Below are 12,056 nucleotides of genomic sequence, written 5' to 3'. Positions count from 1 at the left end.
TGGAGATCCCGTCCTGCCAGCTCACACATCTGATCGTGGCGGATAAAAAAGTGCCCGCGGCATAAATGGTTTAGCATATTCCCCTCTGCATCCTCATCCTCTTAGCAAAAGGTATAGCCGGGCGCTCCCGGCAGGCTCTCCTACCAGATGTGGCCAGAGTCCCATCGGGGTAGTTAGTGCCGTATCGTTTACGGGAGGGGATTAGAGAGCCTCCACTTAGAGTCACGGTCCCCAAGGCCTCTCGGATTAGGATATAATGCAGGAAGCTTTGCCTTACGGGGGCTCAGATGGAGCTGTAACCCTCTTCATCCTCACTTTGCAAAAGCTCTAATGGCTGGGAGCTGGCGGTGGTACCCAGGGATGCGGCTGTCCAGAGGCCTCCGTTGTAAAGCCTGGGCTGCCTTGGTCTGTGCCAGGATAAATCCTGGAGGGATCTCTTCAGAAAGCTCAGCTATTTCCAAGGGTGGGAACAAGGTGAGACGCAGCAGATGAGCTGGTGCAAGGACCTGTGTGTGACGGAGCATCCCTCCAGCCAAGACCCTGAATTTTCAGCATTTCTCCTTCAAAATGTGGGGGACCTCTCCTGCCTCTCCCCAGGGCAGTTCACCTTGCCCTACCTTGCCAGGGGTAGGAGAAAGATTCAGACACACACGTGCAGGTGTCCTGGGAGAAGCTCGGGGTGTCCCAGCCGTCCCCCAGCAGCCTCTCCAGAGGTGCCTGGCTCTGCCAGCCCTGGGGACGTCTCCCAGCACCCCGGGTATCTCGAAGGGAATCCCTCCTTGTCCCAGTGTCTGCACGCCGGCTCATCCAGGTGTGGTTCATCTTGGCCTCGCATAAACCTCGATGTATGGAGCCCAAACCAGGCTCCAGGGACGGATGAAGCACTGCTGCCCCTGGGCTGGCAGCGCAGAGGAGGGATGCTGCGATAGCCAGCCTTTCATTTCTCATCCTCCCGGTTCTCTGTGCCCAGCACAGCACAGGAGAACATGGGGAAAACATGCTTATGCAAGCAGCTCAAAATCACACCCGCAGAGCTGTGCCCAGGGTCCGACTGTCCTAGTATTGGTGTAAGTCAGGAGCATCTCCACTGCAGGGCCAAAGCAATGCTGCCTGGAGGTTTTGGGTCCTGGCTGGCCTGGATCAGGCAAAGAAGCCCAAGCCCTGGCCCTGGTTTGCAGGGGGCTGCTGCACCCACCCCTCCCGTGTGCAAGGAGGGGGCACCCGTGGCCAGGCAGTTTTAGGGGGAGCCCAACCCTGCAGGAAGCAGGGGGCCTCCCCGTGAGCTCAGCTGCGGCGAAGGCACCCAGGCAGCCCACGAGCCCCACCGAGGGAGGGCCAGCATCCCCCTCCGTAACTCCCCGGTGTGGCTGCGCTCAGGTGGGGGATGCGACCGCGCAGTGTGTCGTGTGTCCCCCCCCCGAGAGCGAGCGTTGTCCCCGTCAGGCACAGAGCTGGGGGGGCCCTGGAGTCCCCGAGCTGGCAACAGATGGCTGGAGGCAGCTTGCTGACACCTGCCCCTCCTCTCCACCCCTCTCCTGCCCTTCCCTTTCTTCTCCATTCGTTTTGTTTGATTTCCCAACACTTTGGGTGAAGCCAGAGGGTCCCGCTGTGCTGCCCCCCTTGGCCGAAGGGACCCTGTCCCGGGAGCTGGACCCAAGGGCAGAAAGATGCCGAGGGACGTGCTGGCCCCATGGAGGGTGATGCTGCAGAGGATGCTGTGCTGACTCTGCCAGCAGTGGGCAGGGAGTTTGGGCTACTGGGAGCCCCACTGATGGCTAGCTTTCCTCTGCTCCACTTGGCCTGGCTGGCTGGGTATGACCTGGAGCCTCCTGGCCCTGGCAGGCTGCTGCCTCACACCCTACGGCCTGAACCGGCAGGCAGGGGGACCATCAGACCAGCAGATACCCACAAAAGTGCCCACCTTGTCCCTCCTTGCTCCCCCATGGCTTGCTGCAGCCGCGGGGAGGGTCCTTCTGGACGCAGACAAAGTGCAGAGCAGCTCCCCAGCATCACCTGAGCATCTCCAAGCACTGGCCAGTCCCCCAGCGCTACACCCACCACCACGGCAGCAACCGGGACCGGGGTGGGAGACTTTTCTCTGCGAGATTTTGTCTCCGTTGACCCCAGAAATGGATGCTGGAAAAGCAGCTTCCCAGCCCCTGGGTGCGGCGCTGGCAGCGACTGTGGGGCGCAGGGGACCTGTGGGCAGGGGACTGGCTCTGTCCGTGATGCCGAGGGGCACCGGGATCCTTCGAGACAGAGAGCTTTGTCATCAGGGAGGCTGGTGGCGAGGCGGGCAGGAGTGGGAGTGGGCTGAGGCATGTGGAATGAGGAGGAGGAACTGGGTCCTGTGCCAGTGCAGCCCTGCAGCGAGCAGCAACCACCCCGCTGCCTCTTGATAGCTCTGGTGAAACCCTTCAGGATGGGTTCCAGCAAGGACGAAGGTTCCCGGAGCTTCCTCATCCCACCGCCGAGCCATGCCCTGCCCCGTGCAATCTGCCCCTTGCAAACCACCTTGCTGTGAGAGCAACTACCAGCTGGCACAAGGCGCCTTGGCCAGGGCCCTGAGCTGCCCTGCAGTGCTTGAATCTGCAGCTTAACCCCCCACAGGTCCTGGAATCCGCCCCTGCCGCACCCCAGCTCGGGGCATGGGAGAGGAGTGACGCCCACGCTACCGAGAAGGGAGCCGACCCGCACCCATCCCAGGTCCCTCTGAACCGCCTCTTCCCCAGTTTCCCAGTGCATTTCTATAAATCAAGCTCTGGCATGCCCCCCTCCCCCGCGGCGGGGTTTGGGGGTCACCTGTGACCCCTGGCAGATGGTGCGGGGACTCCCACCCCTTCCCCAGGAACTGTTGCAGCCGGCCATCTGTCAGGCAGCTCAAATCTCCCCGGTCCTGCCTGGGAGCTGCCGTGCAGCATCTCCACCCGGGGACCCCGGCTGCCGCCTGCCCTGCCAACGCAGGGGGTGCAGGCAAGGAGAGGGGGGGCAAGCGGCTGCCCGGAGCTGGTGGCTGTCCTGCCTGCTGCCCACCTGAATCCGGAGGGGGGGATAAGCAGGAGGGGGCTGAGCATGGAGGGCTGATGGGATCCCAGTGCCCTGGGGGAGCTCCTGGGCAGGGCTGGAATCGTTGGGCAGCTGGCAGGGGTCTTCTCCTGGGCACGGGACCCCATTTCCCTGGACCAGCCTGCGGGGGGACAGTGAATGGAGTTACAGTGGGTGACATCATGGGGGTCCCGATGCCAAGCTGCCTGTCCTGCTGCCCAGGGGGCTCTGGATTTGTCCCCCAGAGCCCAGCGTTGAGAAAAGCACCTGGAGCCCTGAGCAGCCCCAGCTCTGGGTGCAGAGCTGAGGGGTCTCAGGGGCCCCACAGCCCCCAGAGAGAGCACAGCTGGGTGAGGAAGGAGGATGCACCTAGCGCAGACCCTCATTTCCTCGTGATGGTCCCCAGCGAGAGGCTGCCTCTGGGACAGAGGCCCAGGGGCCCAGCAGCTCGGCCGTCTCCTCGGTCCCCGAGCGGGGTAGTTCCTCGGGGCAGGACCCCTGAGCAGCCCCCCAGGACCCAGAGGTGGCAGGCAGCGAGGCTGAGCCCGCCGCACCCGCAGAAGCTGGATGCAGGGGTAGGTAAAGGAAGGTCGGGGACAAGTTTTGGGCACTGCGGTGGAGGAGTGGCGCAGGTGGTGGCACCGACCCTGGCCGGCAGAAGCTCGCTTTGCCCAGTATCCTCACCCCTCCAGGGTCCCACACCAGTAGGCTCAGGGCAGTGAGGGGCCTCTCCCTCAAAGCAGTGGAAGCAAATGAGGATGAGAACCCTGTCTGTTAACATGCCCCAGTCCTGGGGACTCTCAGCCATCCCCTGTCCCCTGGGATCCCCGAAAGTGGCCGCTCCCCAGTGGGGTGCCCTCCCCTCGGGCAGGCTGCAGCACCGCTGCGAGCTGCAAGCACGACTTTGCGGCTGCGGGACCAGCTGCCTGCATGCAATGGGGAGGGGGTTCAGCTCTGCAGCCTCCCCACCTGCTCCCCCACCTCGGGCAGGGCTCCTGGAGGGGTGGGGGGATCGTCACCCATCGGGCTTTGCTCCGTGCCCCTCACTGCATTACCCTTCCTCGGGAGCTCTGGGGGTGGAGGCTGCAGCAGGAGGGGAAGGGTCTGCACCCCGACCTGCTGCACGCCATGGGCTGGATGCGGCCCTGGCAGCACCCAGGGTCCCACACCCAGCCCGGGCCAGTGCCTGGCACAGAAGTGATGGGGAGGGGGAGCTGCTGATGGGGCAGAGGGTGGGCTGCACGGCGAGCAGCAGCTCTGGCACGGAGGAATCAAACGCTTCTCCATCCAGGGTCAGTGTTTATTGCGTTCAGGGGTGCTACTTTCCACTGCAAGCGTCCCCCTTCCCCCTGCTCTTCTGCTGCGACTGGGGAACACGACGCTTGATGGGAATGGGGGGTTCCAAGGCTGCTGCCTCCACCCCCTCGTTGCCTCCATGCAGGGCATGGCCACCACCATCCTGCCCAGCTCCCTCCGGTACCCTGCACTGGTCCTGCAGCACAGCCGTCCACCTCCCACAGCAGGAGCAGTCCTGCCCAGTGCCATGGGCCCCTGCGGTGGGGCAGCCCAGGGCCCCAGAGTGGGGCTGCAGTTGTCCCCCCTCCTCCCAGCCTCAGGGCGAGATCACGTAGGCAGTGGCGATGTACTTCTTGCCGTTGCCGTAGGTGGACTTGGTCCAGGCGTAGGTCTGGATGCTGAGGCTGTAGCCGCCCAGGCTCAGATGACATCTGTGGGGACACAGACTGTGTCATAGGTCTGCCCCATCCCTGAGCCCCACAGTCGCATCTCCGGGACGTTCTCAGTGTCTGCCCACCAGCCCTGCCCCATCCCTGAGCCCCACAGTCGCATCTCCGGGACGGTCTCAGTGTCTGCCCACCAGCCCTGCCCCATCCCTGAGCCCCACAGTCGCATCTCCAGGACGGTCTCGGTGTCTGCCCACCAGCCCTGCCCCATCCCTGAGCCCCACAGTCGCATCTCCGGGACGGTCTCGGTGTCTGCCCACCAGCCCTGCCCCATCCCTGAGCCCCACAGTCGCATCTCCAGGACGGTCTCGGTGTCTGCCCACCAGCCCTGCCCCATCCCTGAGCCCCACAGTCGCATCTCCGGGACGGTCTCGGTGTCTGCCCACCAGCCCTGCCCCATCCCTGAGCCCCACAGTCGCATCTCCGGGGTGCTCTGTGCATCCCCACACCAGTGCTGCTCCCTCCCCAGCCCTCCCACCCGCGATGCCCCAGACCTGGGCTGGGCTCAGGGGCCGGTCGGCCGCTGCTCAGGCTCAGGAGGGCACTGCTGGCTCCACGGCCAGGGGACAGACAGACGGATGCGGACAGCTACAGTACTTACGCCCTCCCGGGACGCGCAATGAAGCACAACGTGTACAGGCCAAACTCGAACTCGGGGCTGCAGCCGATGAAGGCAGAGCCCACCTCCTTGTAAAAGCCATCCCAGCTGAACTGCAGCCCCAGCACGTCGGGGTAGGTGTCCCACTAGAGAAAAGGGGTTCGGGGATCAGGCCCCTGCCTCTGCTTGGCTCCGGGCGCAGCAGGGCAGGGAATTCAAGCAAAGCCAATCTGCATAAGAAGCCAGGCATCCTCACACCCTCCCCGGGGACAGATCCAGAGCAGCTTTCAGCTGGCCTGAGTAGCTTCCAGGCAGAACCCCCCAGTCTCAAGTGGTCTGGGAGTTCCTTTTGCCTATTGCATCGTCTTTTCTGGGCCTTCCCACCCTGCCTCCATCCCAGGGTCCACACAGGGAGGCAGAGGGGACGTGGTAGGGTGAGCATCTGTGATGCTTCTGATTCACCCCCTTTGGGATGCGGCCGATTCGGGATGCCCCCCGCTGGCTGCGGACCCCGCAGGATCACTCACCGGCCCGTTGAAGTTGTGGCTGAAGTAGTTGACGATGCCCTGCTTTTCAAGGAGGTAGAAGCGAATCCAGTTGTGAAATCCAGACACTTTCCCTTTTTTCACCTCCCCTAAACACAAGCGAGACCCTGGTGTGAGCCCCCCCGGCCCAGCGCTGCCCAGCACCCCCCACCCCACCGGTGCGGGCTCTACCTGAGAAGACGTGCTCAAAGCCACTGGAGTCCCGCTCGCCGTTGCCTCTGGAGTAGAGGCCGAACCACATCTCCTTCAAATCGGCGACAAACTCCTGCTCGGAGCCGTAGCGGTCTGCAGGCAAGGCGGCATGGTGGAGGGGTGGGAGCCGTGTCCCGGGATGGGAGCACTGGGAGAGGCAGAGCCGGGGTTCCCCCCCAGCCCTGACCCAGTCCTCTCCCTCAGGAGCAACTGGGCTTTGCCCTGCTCAATTCTCCCATGTCCTGGCAGCTCTGGAGAGCCCGCTCCCGTGCTCCTCCAGTCTGCATCCTCCCAGGTCATCTCCCACCGAGCTGGGGCTTTCCTTTTGGACGCCCAACGTCCAGGGACCCCATTCCCCCTGCCCAGTCCTGCCCCGCTCCACACTCACTTTTTTTATGGAGGAAGGCGAAGAGTTTCTTCATGAGCTCGGTTTTCATCACCTCCCTGAGGAAGTTGTCCTGCTCCCACAGCTCCTCCGCCGTCACATCCTCCTCCCTGCCAGTCACCCTCTGGTAGTTGTCCAGCAGCTTAATGAAGCTTGCGTAGGTGGGTTTGGAGAAGAGCTCCTCGTTGACGTATTTGTAGAGCCTAGGAGAGTGCAGAGTGCAGGTCCCCTCCAAAACCAGCCCTGCACCCCGCGCCTGGATGGAGGGTCTCGGCCATGGTGGCCCCCGGCCACCCCCCCGAGGATGCTGGTGCACACTCACGGCTGCGGGGAGCGATCCTCCTGGTCACCCGTCTCGTCGGGGGAGGCCTGGTACTGGGGGTTAATGGCGATGTCAGTCGGCCGGGCTTTGTTGTGATCTGCCTTGTAAAGCTGCTCGGAGATGTGCCGGAGGTCCTCGTCGGTGATGGCATCCCAGCTGGTGGAGAAACCCTCTGCAAGGAGAGGCAGGAGGCTGGCAAGAGCCGGCAGCAGCTCCTGGGGCTGCAGGTCAGCTGCCCACGGGGAAGCGAGGGTGATGCAGCCCCTGATGCTGCACCGATGCACGGGCGTCTCGATCCTGGGACACCGTGAGAGGCGGCTGCTCAGCACGGAGGGTCCAGGGGTGCAGGGGTGGCAGGGGGGTCCCAACCCTCACCAACCCCACGCCGTGGGGGGCAGGCTGGCCACAGGGCTGCAGGCACAGGACCCTTCCGTTAAGCGGCGGGTGAGCTGGGAAGCATCACTCCCCATCTCCCAGGCACAACGCTGCTCTTCGCAACGCGCCTGCTGGGATCAGCCCCATCTCGAGCTCCCACATTTTAGGTGCGCGGTGACCAGGGGGTGCAAACACCAGCTCGCCCCTGCCTTTGGCCGCTCTGCACCTGCCTGCTTCGCCCAGCTCTGGTGACGGGCGATAACGCTGCCGATAGCAGGCAGGCGACGCCGGGGCTCTCGCTGTGCCCTCTGCTCAGCAACGACGCGCAGCGGCTTGGAGCGGCCGGCGACGGGGCGCTGCGGGCACGTACGCGGCCGCAAGCCAGCATGACACCCCGATGCCATTGACCCCCAAGAGCCACGGCGGCAGAGGAGCGAGCGGCCCCGAGGGGCGCGGGGTGAAGCCGGGCGGTGGTTTATCGCCCTCGCTCAGCAGCGGAGCTACTCACCGCTGGCGCGGGCGCGCGCTGACTCCTCGGCCCATTCGGCACCTGCGTGGAGCCAGAGGGAAGGAAAAGGAGCTCAGAGTGATGGGAGTCACGGGCCGGGGGCTGCCCAGGGCCGCACACGCACAAAGGCGCAGCGGCACAGAGACGTGCTTGCAGCCAACCCCTTTGCACCCCGTGGCTGGGCTCCGGCAGCCTCGGGGGGCAGAGCGGCCCCTGCAAGCCTCCCCGTCGCCCGAGGATGCTCACCGGGTCGGCAGTGCCAGTAGTAATCCTCGCAGCAGTTGTGGTGCCTCTCGCACTCGGCGTTGCAGTGGCACTCGTCCTCCTCGCTGTAGGGCTCCCCGCAGCGTCCCTTGCAGGAGTCAGGGGCTGTGTACAGGTCTTTGGGAGAGAGAAACAACGGTGTGGTCAGCAGGACAGACTGACCACCCTGCCCCATCCACCCCGCGAGCTGGGTCCCTCTGCCTTCTGCCCACGCTCCCCTCCTGGGAGAGCCTGAAGGACCAGGCTCCTACCCTGGAGCTATTTGGGATCCTTTGTCAGGGTTTGTGGGCGGCATTTTGACCGGCTGAATCCTCAGGTTGCACATGGCCATGGGTCACGGCTCTTCGACCGCGGACATCCACCACGTCGGGGCCACTTCACGCCAGGAAACACGTTCTTGGCTCCCACCATTAATTGCTCCTTCTGATTCACCTGTTTAATGCCAGGCTTCGCAGGAGCGCCCCCGGTCCTGCTCTCTCTGGGCCACAGGAGTGCCACATTCCAGACACCCTTATTTGCAACCTGACCGTCACCCTTTCTGCAATGCTGGGAAAACTGGGAACTGCTTCCCGAGCTATTTACATCACAAATGTGTCGTCGAGCATGTGCTTCATTACACATGGTGGCAAAGCTAAAAACAACGCAGCAACTCAAGCCGTGCTTCGAATTGGGCAAGTGCCGTGCCTCAGATGGACGACGGACACTTGCTGTCAAGAAAAGAGGGGCTGTAGGAGACCAAGGTGTTGGGTTTGTACTAAGAGACAGCCCGGAGGCTGCAAGCTTAGGGAAGGGGAGTTATTCTGTGCTGCCCATCAGCTCCTGGCGGGAGGAACGGGGCAGCCCGGGCATGGCTTTCTCGGCGTCCCTTTGCTCCAGCCACAAGGTGACCATCTCCGAGGACGTGCTGACAAGCCCTGTCCCAGCCAAGCCGCCAGCCTGCGAAGCGATCCCTGGAGGAAAGGGTGGTGCTTTCCCTGGCAAACTTGCAATCACGCAACATCTTAAACACCTCTGGGTTGCTTGCCTTGAACTCCGGCAGGTGAAACGTGCCCTCGGGGCAAATCCTGATACGGCAGCGCTGAGAGTGACCTCCCAGCGTCATGCCTGCTGGCCTCTCTCTGCACCCACGTTGCTTGCGCTGTGGTCTTGAATTTTATCCAAACTATTTGTGCTTTTCAGAATCACATCATCAAGGTCCCACATGTGCTGACGAGAGAGGAAGAACCTCTTCCCCCCACCAGCTGACCCAGCCCGGGCTGGTTGACCGTGCTGCAAGGGCACGTCGCTGACTCCCGTTTGGCTTCTCGCCACCGGGTCCTTCCTCGGCAAATCCACTTTAGAGCAAGAGGAGTAGGAAGGGTTGCTTGAGGTGCTCCTGGAGGCCACCCCACCTTTGCTCCTACTGATGCAGGGAGAACTAAGAGGGGCTACAGAGGGAAGGGGCACCCGCGGTTCGGGTGGTGAGTGATACTCGTGGTGTCCAGACACCCTGGCCTCACCAGTCCACGCAGAGGAGCAGGTCTGGAGCTCTGACGCGGTTGGCAGCGAGATCCCTGATCCTGGGAGGGTACCCCATTCGCTCCCAAAGCGGCGGCTGGGGTAAGAGAGCCTGAATCACGCACGCACCCCGTTTTCCAGCAGCAGTCCCGGAGGGATTGTGCAAGGCAGGAACTGCCCGCGCATCAGTCACCGCTGAGATGTTCCCAGTCCTGGGGCACGTGCTGCCGGAGCGTGTCGCAGCAAAGCACCAATACCGGGGCGTGCAGTGACTCAGGCGAGGCCGGGAGCCTTGCAGAGGCCCTGGGGGCGCGAGCTCAGCATCGCCCCGTTTCCAGCGGGGCTCGGCTGCAGGGTGCCGCGGCTCCTTCCCGCATGGGGAGCATGAGCAGGGCACGGGCGACGGCCGCAGGAGGACGCTTCTCCTCACACAGGCGTGAGCTTAAATACCTGCGGAGCAGCTGGCCACTCGTGATGGTCAAGTTTAGAGGGGCTGCTGGAGGTTTTGGAGGGAGGAGGGCTGCAGCCGTGGCATGGCGGCCGGAGCAGAAGGACGCGGCCAGCAGCGCTCCGCACAGCGCATCCGCACCCGACGACTCCGTCGGTATTTGGCTGGTCCAGCCACTAGATATTTTCTGGCTGCACAAAGCCAGACAAATATTTCTTTCTCATTTTTAGCCCTTCAGCCAGATCCATCCCTCCCCGAGCGCAGGTTTCTGGACAAGAACAAACCCATTTTAATTTCTGCCAAAAAAAAGATTTGACCGAGAAAACGCGGGCAATTTCCTGAGCAGCTCCGTTGAGCAAGGTGTGGGGAAATGTCTGAGACATGACGGAGCCCTCCCAGCAGCTCTCAGCTCGGTTTCGTACACGAACGTGAGCTACGGCTCGTGTCAGAGCAGCGTCCGTGAGTCCCTGGCCTGCCTCAAGACCTCGCTGCGCTGTGCAAACCCAGACCGAAGATCAGCCCTGCCTCTAAAAGGGCCCATTTGGAGGACAAATGAACGTGCAACAAAAGAGCTATTGATAGCCTGAGCTCCCCAAATATTAATTTACACGCTCCTGGCCCCTGGAACCACACAAACCCTGGGTGCGAGCTGCCTGTGAGACGATGGGGCACCATCTCCCCCAACGTCCCGCCTAGCCGAGGATGAGCGCAGTTATCACACGGCGGAGCTGTTACAGCTCGGACCGGTCCATCGGGGCGATGCTCTGGTGCTGCGGTCCGAAGCACGCGCCGAGGACAGACCACGACACAAGCCACGGTAAGCCCAGTTATTCCTTCAAGCAAGAATAACCTTGCACTTGCATTAAATAAGAGGAGACCACGGCAAATCCTCCTGCTTTCAGGGCAACGGGTTTGCAGCAGAAAAAGCTCCTCTTCTGCTCTGGCCTTGCAAAACTCCTCACCATTAATCCCGAGGGGAGTCACCTGCTTCTAAACATCAGATACAGCCTGCTGGCAGCGTCAGAAGTGACGAAACTATTGCAAATAGATGACAGTTCACATTTTGTGCAAGAAGATGGCAATAAAGCGATCTAATCACCTGCAGGATCCTGGTCAATCGAGAGCCAAAACCTGGTGCCCACAGACCAGAGGCTCCTTGTTGTAGCATCTGCTTTAAAGACAGAGCTATCCTTTATCATCTCCCCAAGTCTGTCCCCTCTCGTAACAACCGCAGAGTCGTGAAGGGCAAAACACCCGAGTTCATGTTGCATTTTCCATCGCATCTGACCGGCTCCTCCGCTCACCTCCAGTGGCCACGGGGGGGGAAGGGTGGATAGGTATTAGAAAAATATTTCCCTTCGTCCTCCCGCAGTGTGGGAGGATGGAGGAGCCAGAGGAAGGCGGGCTTGCATGAGGAAAACACACCAAGATGCACCAGGAAGCAACTGGTGGACAAGGCTGAAGACCAGGGGAAGTCTCAACCCATCAGAGAGAAGGACAAGCCACCCTCACCACGAGCTGAGTCCCCCAGAGCTCGAGGAAGCCCTCCAGCATGAAAACATCCCTCACCCTCTCCCCTGTGAAGCTCTGCTGGATCCATCCTCGCAAGGAACCAGCTGCCCCAGTAAAGCCGAGCTCCCGGCTTATGGCAGCGCCCTCAGCACCGCCTGCTTCCAGCCCACCATCGGCCCCTTCCCATCGGATGCACCGGCTGGTTTAGCCCCTCCACCAAAGCAAAGCTCCATTACTCACTGCCAGACACGCAGCCCAGGGCTATTCCTGCCCCGACAAGGAGGACCCAGGACTTCATCGTCCCGTAGACGGCAGGCTGGGCGTTTCGGAGCGTCCCGGAAAGCAGGTTGGGAATGACGGTGCTCCCTGGCACTCCCTGCTATATGTGGGTCCCCTGGGAGCGTGGAGGGGAGGGAGGAGCATGATGCTACTGAGGGCTTCATGGGCAGGCTGCGCCCAAACCGTGCCAAAACTTAATTATAGGCTGCCCAGAGTGGGAGGAGGGCTGGTAAATCCAGTATTGCTCTACTCCTCACATGCATGAGCCCCAGGGGCGGTTGAGGAGCACAGGGAAAGCTTCTCAGCAGGGTCTTTGCCCACCTAGAGCCCAGCAGGTCCATCAG

At 62.3% G+C, this 12,056-nt stretch overlaps 1 protein-coding gene across 1 annotated transcript; it reads right to left on the bottom strand.

The window, feature by feature from the left end:
• Positions 1-4,657: 4,657 nt before the first annotated feature.
• Positions 4,658-11,737, bottom strand: ENDOU (endonuclease, poly(U) specific). Its single transcript, XM_064474464.1, has 8 exons — positions 11,686-11,737; positions 7,959-8,093; positions 6,830-7,001; positions 6,511-6,710; positions 6,102-6,215; positions 5,913-6,019; positions 5,389-5,531; positions 4,658-4,772 (listed from the first exon to the last, which is right to left on the bottom strand). The coding sequence occupies exons 1-8, from the start codon at positions 11,729-11,731 to the stop codon at positions 4,658-4,660; spliced, it is 1,032 nt and encodes a 343-aa protein (XP_064330534.1). The 5' UTR covers positions 11,732-11,737.
• Positions 11,738-12,056: the final 319 nt, after the last annotated feature.

This window comes from Phalacrocorax carbo, chromosome 27 (assembly GCF_963921805.1).
Source record: "Phalacrocorax carbo chromosome 27, bPhaCar2.1, whole genome shotgun sequence".
NCBI classification, from domain to species: domain Eukaryota; kingdom Metazoa; phylum Chordata; class Aves; order Suliformes; family Phalacrocoracidae; genus Phalacrocorax; species Phalacrocorax carbo.
Note: the sequence above shows the minus strand (reverse complement) of the source record. Positions and strands in the feature narration are given on the sequence as shown.

Bases quoted from the DNA above. Each gene is read 5' to 3' on its own strand.
- ENDOU (XM_064474464.1), bottom strand. From the start codon at position 11,731: ATGAAGTCCTGGGTCCTCCTTGTCGGGGCAGGAATAGCCCTGGGCT. The intron at 5,532-5,912 runs GTGAGTGATCCT...CCTTTTCTCTAG, and splicing joins GCCACAACTTCAACGGGCCG to TGGGACACCTACCCCGACGT. The intron at 4,773-5,388 runs GTAAGTACTGTA...GTGTCCCCACAG, and splicing joins ATTGCGCGTCCCGGGAGGGC to ATGTCATCTGAGCCTGGGCG.